This window comes from Neoarius graeffei, chromosome 27 (assembly GCF_027579695.1).
Source record: "Neoarius graeffei isolate fNeoGra1 chromosome 27, fNeoGra1.pri, whole genome shotgun sequence".
Classification (NCBI taxonomy): Eukaryota; Metazoa; Chordata; class Actinopteri; order Siluriformes; family Ariidae; genus Neoarius; species Neoarius graeffei.
This window is the reverse complement of record NC_083595.1, coordinates 15,958,682-15,967,076: the sequence shown is the minus strand read 5'-3', so window position 1 is coordinate 15,967,076 and position 8,395 is coordinate 15,958,682. Positions and strand designations below refer to the sequence as shown.

The 8,395-nt window shown below is 39.6% G+C and overlaps 1 protein-coding gene across 1 annotated transcript in view; it reads left to right on the top strand.

The window, feature by feature from the left end:
- Positions 1-6,270, top strand: part of grpr (gastrin-releasing peptide receptor) — a 12,568-nt gene extending 6,298 nt beyond the window's left edge. The window contains exon 3 of the mRNA XM_060911880.1: positions 4,942-6,270. Coding sequence (XP_060767863.1) covers positions 4,942-5,337 — 396 coding nt within the window. The 3' untranslated portion in view covers positions 5,338-6,270. The remainder of the gene's footprint in view (positions 1-4,941) is intronic.
- Positions 6,271-8,395: the final 2,125 nt, after the last annotated feature.

Sequence of the window (8,395 nt, the reverse complement as noted above, 5' to 3'; positions counted from 1 at the left end):
TTTCACATCATGTCACCAAGCTTTAAAAGACCTCTTCCCAGACCCATCGATAAAATACCTGTAGGTTCTCAATATAGCCTTTAGTGCCTTTATAGCAAGTGTATATTTTTGCCCGATACCAGAAATGCTTTTAATAATTAGCAGAATAAATTACTGGTGGGCGGCACGGTGGTGTAGTGGTTAGCGCTGTCGCCTCACAGCAAGAAGGTCCGGGTTCGAGCCCCGTGGCCGGTGAGGGCCTTTCTGTGCGGAGTTTGCATGTTCTCCCCGTGTCCGCGTGGGTTTCCTCCAGGTGCTCCGGTTTCCCCCACAGTCCAAAGACATGCAGGTTAGGTTACAGTGGTGCTTGAAAGTTTGTGAACCCTTTAGAATTTTCTATATTTCTGCATAAATATGACCTAAAACATCATCAGATTTTCACCCAAGTCCTAAAAGTTGATAAAGAGAACCCAGTTAAACAAATGAGACAAAAATATTATACTTGGTCATTTATTTATTGAGGAAAATTATCCAATATTACATATCTGTGAGTGGCAAAAGTATGTGAACCTCTAGGATTAGCAGTTCATTTGAAGGTGAAATTAGAGTCAGGTGTTTTCAATCAATGGGATGACAATCAGGTGTGAGTGGGCACCCTGTTTTATTTAAAGAACAGGAATCTATCAAAGTCTGATCTTCACAACACGTGTGTGGAAGTGTATCATGGCACGAACAAAGGAGATTTCTGAGGACCTCAGAAAAAGCGTTGTTGATGCTCATCAGGCTGGAAAAGGTTACAAAACCATCTCTAAAGAGTTTGGACTCCACCAATCCACAGTCAAACAGATTATGTACAAATGGAGGAAATTCAAGGCCATTGTTACCCTCCCCAGGAGTGGTCGACCAAGAAAGATCACTCCAAGAGCAAGGCGTGTAATAGTCGGCGAGGTCACAAAGGACCCCAGGGTAACTTCTAAGCAACTGAAGGCCTCTCTCACATTGGCTAATGTTAATGTTCATGAGTCCACCATCAGGAGAACACTGAACAACAATGGTGTGCATGGCAGGGTTGCAAGGAGAAAACCACTGCTCTCCAAAAAGAACATTGCTGCTCATCTGCAGTTTGCTAAAGATCATGTGGACAAGCCAGAATGCTATTGGAAAAATGCTTTTTAGATGGATGAGACCAAAATAGAACTTTTTGTTTTAAATGAGAAGCGTTATGTTTGGAGAAAGGAAAACACTGCATTCCAGCATAAGAACCTTATCCCATCTGTGAAACATGGTGGTGGTAGTATCATGGTTTGGGCCTGTTTTGCTGCATCTGGGCCAGGATGGCTTGCCATCATTGATGGAACAATGAATTCTGAATTATGCAGGCAAATTCTAAAGGAAAATGTCAGGACATCTGTCCATGAACTGAATCTCAAGAGAAGGTGTGTCATGCAGCAAGACAACGACCCTAAGCACACAAGTCGTTCTACTAAAGAATGGTGAAAGAAGAATAAAGTTAATGTTTTGGAATGGCCAAGTCAAAGTCCTGACCTTAATCCAATGGAAATGTTGTGGAAGGACCTGAAGCGAGCAGTTCATGTGAGGAAACCCACCAACATCCCAGAGTTGAAGCTGTTCTGTATGGAGGAATGGGCTAAAATTCCTCCAAGCCGGTGTGCAGGACTGATCAACAGTTACCGCAAACATTTAGTTGCAGTTATTGCTGCACAAGGGGGTCACACCAGATACTGAAAGCAAAGGTTCACATACTTTTGCCACTCACAGATATGTAATATTGGATCATTTTCCTCAATAAATAAATGACCAAGTATAATATTTTTATCTCATTTGTTTAACTGGATTCTCTTTATCTACTTTTAGGACTTGTGTGAAAATCTGATGATGTTTTCGGTCATATTTATGCAGAAATATAGAAAATTCTAAAGGGTTCACAAACTTTCAAGCACCACTGTAACTGGTGACTCTAAATTGACCGTAGGTGTGAATGTGAGTGTGAATGGTTGTCTGTGTCTATATGTGTCTATATGTCGGCCCTGCGATGACCTGGCGACTTGTCCAGGGTGTACCCCGCCTTTCGCCCGTAGTCAGCTGGGATAGGCTCCAGCTTGCCTGCGACCCTGTAGAACAGGATAAACCGGCTAGAGATAATGAGATGAGATGAGATAAATTACTGGTGTTGTAAAATAATGAGTGATGGGGTGGTGTGATGTGGCCCAGTGTGGAATTACTGTTCACACCCTGAAGATGATGATTTTTCTTGTCCAGATTTGTGTTCTTGCTCTTATACCACAGCAAATTATCAACAAATATACTTTTAATTTATTAAAAATGAATGACATGTATTCTTCAGTGGTTTATAGTTACATTTAAGTCCGAGAGACAAGATAGTTCCTGTTGTTACCAATGTCATATATAAGTCATTCCCTCACCAGTCTCTCTTTTCTATTTTCTGTTGAGATTGCAAAACTGCAAGAAGCAAAGTCCTCTGTCTTGAAGATTCTCCCATGATGGAAAATGTACTGACTGTTATAAAGTTTTGAACTGTAGACGCCTTCTGTAAATGTTAAATAAACATCGCCTTACAGAAAACTTCGCCATGTCAATCATGATACGTTCTCTTATAATTCTGCAGGATTATATTCCATTAGAAACACATGACCTGGTGTTAATTCTTTGACTGTATTACATGCATTCCCTGGGCCAAATGGTTACTAATGATTAATAATGCAAAACATAGAAGACATTCTCGTATAATCCATATCACGACATGAGAACAATTAACACTTTGTGATGGCATCAGTTTTAAAAATTACATACAGCAGGATTTTATGCAATTTTATATAAATCTTTCATCGTAAAAGAGCTTTGCACATGTGTAATGTATATTTTAAATGTAAATTAGCTGGGATGTATAATATTACATTATGAGTAGATGTAAAAATAGTGAAAAAAGGTTTCCTAAACTCTTACACCAGTCTTTTATGTGTTATGGTAAAAGAGACAAAAGTCTAAAAGTCTAGTCCATGCTACTGATATGCTTGTAACAGAAATACATTATTAAGCACTCTGCATGGTGCATGAATTAATAGTTTAGTTTTTGAGTGCACTTTGAATGTAAATGTGTAATGTGATGTGTAATGTGAAAAGACTGCTTGAATACATCTACTGTGGATTTAAAAAAAAAAACAACCTTTTCATACCTTCTATATGTTCAAGAAGAAACCAGTAATTGGTTCTCATTATTAATAATACATAAAATAATAATGAGCCTGTACGGTACACTGAAAAAAAAGGATGAAATGTCAAATGACTCATTTTAACTTTGAGTCCAAAGGCATTGAATATTATGAGCTGGGCAATATGCTGTAGTTATTAAAGATAAATCTGACCATAGAACTCATTATAGTTGTGTCCAGAGATGCTTAATGTTTAATATTGTGGTGATAAGAGTCTAATGAGGGTTTGTTCAGCGTCAGAATTTGTGTCAACAGGCAGGAATTTTGTCTCTGGAATTACAAAGAAACAAACCTGGGTACTGTAAGAAAGAAAAAAAGCACAACTTTATTCATCACACACTTGTGAAATTTCCTCTCTGCATTTAACCCATCTGAAGCAGTGAACACACACATGCACACACGCGTGAGCAATGAGCACACACACATACCCAGAGCAGTGGGCAGCCATGCTAACAGCACCCGGGGAGCAGTTGGGAGTTAGGTGCCTCGCTCAAGGGCACCTCAGCCCAAGGCCGTCCCATATTAACCTAACCTGCATGTCTTTGGATTGTGGGGGAAACCGGAGCACCCGGAGGAAACCCACGCAGACACAGGGAGAACATGCAAACTCCACACAGAAAGGCCCTTGCCGGCCGTTGGGTTCGAACCCAGAGCCTTCTTGCTGCGAGGCGACCATGCTAACCACTACACTACCGTGCCGCCCAGACATGGTGTAGAAGACCATATCCACTAAAATGTATTATTATACATACAGGACACTTTTTTGATGGAATAAAAACATGTATTCTATTCAATGGAGACTGAGCAATGAATATGATTTACAATACTGCATGGTTGTCAAGACAACACGATGTCTACACATCGGAGACGTAAAACTCCCATGCTAGTGAGCAACTGTGACAATTTGTAAACAAACATGGGCGCCAGATTTGCTTCGTTAAATACGGAAGATTTTGAAAGCATTTTTAAAGCGAAAGACACGTTGAACACCCAAAAAGGATGTGCATGTATAATAATAATAATAATATTGGCTGGTTTTTTTTGTGGTATATCAGATATATTCCATTCAGCTGGCATGATATTGAACGAGTCAAAGACTCGTTCAATATTATGCTAGCTGAATAGAATACATCTGATATACCACTCAACGCCAGCCAATATTATTTAGATAATATAGCTGGAATGTCTGGGTCTAGTCAAGGTCACTTTCATTTGCCATCCATGCCATGGTCTCCTTTGGCCAATTCCATTTGTTTCACTGAATTAAATTTTCATTCAAATACAAAATCTGAAATTCATGCTTTAAAATGTCTGGCATTTTTTCAGATCTTTAGTCCATGAAACAATATTTCTCTCACAAATTAAATTGTATCTTTTCAGTTGCACTGAATTGGAGTTTAACGTTAAATAATAGTGTTGAGAATAAGCTAAAATAGCACAGTGAATTGGACATGTAAGGACATTTTACAAATACATTTACAAAGTTAAGGGGCAGAAGGACACAACAGTGGCAGCTTGAACTCCTAATCTCCCTATCAACAGCCCACAGCCTTTACTTTGGATCCCATTTTGGTTTCATAATTTTAATATAATTTGTAAAGCACAGGATATGAGATGACAGAAGAATATTGATTTGAAATTCTTTTGTCCACTACATTTTTTAAGATTAAGTGGTTAACAAAGGAGAATTATTTTTCCCTGTGTATTTTAGATGGAGTCAAGGAAGCGGCTGGCTAAAATGGTGTTGGTGTTCGTGGGCCTCTTTGCTATCTGCTGGCTCCCAAGCCATGTCATCTACCTGTATCGCTCCTACCACTACTCTGAAGTGGACCCATCCATGTTGCACTTTGTCACTAGTGTGGCTGCTCGCATCCTGGCATTCAGCAACTCGTGCATCAACCCGTTCGCTCTCTACCTGCTGAGCAAGAGTTTCCAGAAGCAGTTCAATAAGCATATCTGCTGCTGCTGCCCTCCTCTGCCCCTGCACATACAAAGTACAGTGCGTGGCAACACGTGCATGAGCTCACTCAAAAGCACGCAGAATCACACCATTGCTAGCTTCAGTCTCATCAATGGCAATCATGGCTGCCATGAGGGCTCTGTGTGAGTGTGCTTTTTGAACAGCTTCAGTCATTTTTCTTGTTTTTCAGTGTTCATGAAAGGTCAGTGTTCTTGTTGCTTGCTACTTTACTGTGTTATTTCACTGAATATGTGTTGTGCTTCACATTCTACACTGGTCAAAAAGACAACAAGCAAGGTAGTGAAAGCTCTTCAGCCCACATTTTCACCACACAGGGTTTGAGCATTGTTTTCTTGAATCATCGCTGGTGTTTTATGAATCTACGCTACTCAGTGCTGGATTTACTTTGGAAGAACTTCACATCTGCTCTATTATACACAGCAGAACGTGCAGTCGGTAGAATAGTTTCCATCTATGGTCCTGCAGTAGATGCTAATTAATGGTTGAGGTGTTTACATTCAGTGTTTGTGTAATGCTTCGAAAGTTTTAAACATTCCTATTATTTTAGATGTTGATATTGATGTCTTGGTGTGTAAATGAACCATATTATGTTAATGAAGCAAACATAAGCTTGTTATTTTGATTGTCCGTGTAAATTAATGCTGTAAATTATTCTGTACGGTAAAACTGTATACATGTGCGCTACTACAAAATGGTATCTTTTCCAGGGTTTGTACAGATTTCAGATTTATGTTTAGGCGACAAGCCGTGCTCAGAGTATAATCTGATAAAGGTGTAGCTACCTGCTTCTCTCAATTTCAGCAGTAATCGGTCACAGCATTGGTGCCTGAGCTGTATCTGTTCCTGTGTCCTCAAAGCAGAGGTTCAACCATTAATGTTTGTGTTTGAGTGAGTTTTCTGTAGGTGCAGACAGAGCCAATTGCTCATTTTGTGGCTTCAAGGTTACACTCAAATAGAACAAAAAAAAGGGGGGGGGGGGGGTGTAAAATTTATACAGCTAAACATATATGTTGTTCTTCCTGGCTCTGTGACCTTGTATCAGTATAAAGAATATTGCAAATAAATGTCTTTAGGGGAATTAAAGTCTTTGTGTGTGTGATGCATCCATCCTGAAAGACTTGCATATACAACCCCGATTCCAAAAAAGTTGGGACAAAGTACAAATTGTAAATAAAAACGGAATGCAATGATGTGGAAGTTTCAAAATTCCATATTTATTCAGAATAGAAAGTAGATGACATATCAAATGTTTAAACTGAGAAAATGTATCATTTAAAGAGAAAAATTAGGTGATTTTAAATTTCATGACAACAACACATCTCAAAAAAGTTGGGACAAGGCCATGTTTACCACTGTGAGACATCCCCTTTTCTCTTTACAACAGTCTGTAAATGTCTGGGGACTGAGGAGACAAGTTGCTCAAGTTTAGGGATAGGAATGTTAACCCATTCTTGTCCAATGTAGGATTCTAGTTGCTCAACTGTCTTAGGTCTTTTTTGTCGTACCTTCCGTTTTATGATGCACCAAATGTTTTCTATGGGTGAAAGATCTGGACTGCAGGCTGGCCAGTTCAGTACCCGGACCCTTCTTCTACACAGCCATGATGCTGTAATTGATGCAGTATGTGGTTTGGCATTGTCATGTTGGAAAATGCAAGGTCTTCCCTGAAAGAGACATCGTCTGGATGGGAGCATATGTTGCTCTAGAACCTGGATATACCTTTCAGCATTGATGGTGTCTTTCCAGATTTGTAAGCTGCCCATGCCACACGCACGAATGCAACCCCATACCATCAGAGATGCAGGCTTCTGAACTGAGCGCTGATAACTTGGGTCGTCCTTCTCCTCTTTAGTCCGAATGATACGGCGTCCCTGATTTCCATAAAGAACTTCAAATTTTGATTCGTCTGACCACAGAACAGTTTTCCACTTTGCCACAGTCCATTTTAAATGAGCCTTGGCCCAGAGAAGTTGTCTGCGCTTCTGGATCATGTTTAGATACGGCTTCTTCTTTGAACTATAGAGTTTTAGCTGGCAACGGCGGATGGCACGGTGAATTGTGTTCACAGATAATGTTCTCTGGAAATATTCCTGAGCCCATTTTGTGATTTCCAATACAGAAGCATGCCTGTATGTGATGCAGTGCCGTCTAAGGGCCCGAAGATCACAGGCACCCAGTATGGTTTTCCGGCCTTGACCCTTACGCACAGAGATTCTTCCAGATTCTCTGAATCTTTTGATGATATTATGCACTGTAGATGATGATATGTTGAAACTCTTTGCAATTTTACACTGTCAAACTCCTTTCTGATATTGCTCCACTATTTGTCGGCGCAGAATTAGGGGGATTGGTGATCCTCTTCCCATCTTTACTTCTGAGAGCCGCTGCCACTCCAAGATGCTCTTTTTATACCCAGTCATGTTAATGACCTATTGCAAATTGACCTAATGAGTTGCAATTTGGTCCTCCAGCTGTTCCTTTTTTGTACCTTTAACTTTTCCAGCCTCTTATTGCCCCTGTCCCAACTTTTTTGAGATGTGTTGCTGTCATGAAATTTCAAATGAGCCAATATTTAGCATGAAATTTCAAAATGTCTCACTTTCGACATTTGATATGTTGTCTATGTTCTATTGTGAATAAAATATCAGTTTTTGAGATTTGTAAGTTATTGCATTCCGTTTTGATTTACAATTTGTACTTTGTCCCAACTTTTTTGGAATCTGGGTTGTAAATCTTTATAATTAATGTGTGTTTTCCAAGCATCCAATATTTATTTTGTAATGAAATTCAAAGTTTACTTTTTGAGTTTGGACATTTTTCATTGACATGCTGGTCTATTTTCAATTTGTTAATGGTTTCCTACCTCACTCACAGTGCCATTCTACCTGCTGTAGTGGTGCTAGTGGGATTTAACCCTCACTTCATCTTTACCTAAAATGAGCAATGCAGCAGCATGTTATCCCTTTAATCTGTCCTACACACTCACCTCTGATCTGATATGATACTGAATGTCACTGTAAAATGGTGAATGAGAAAAGAAATTCTTGTTTTTAGGAAGTAACCAACAAATCTGGGGTAGGTTTCCAAAATGCCTCTTAACGCTAAGAGTATCTTAACTAAGAGAGTGTTCACTGTGATGCTCGTGCCACCATTTAACGATGATCTTTGTGCTACGATGCTTTTG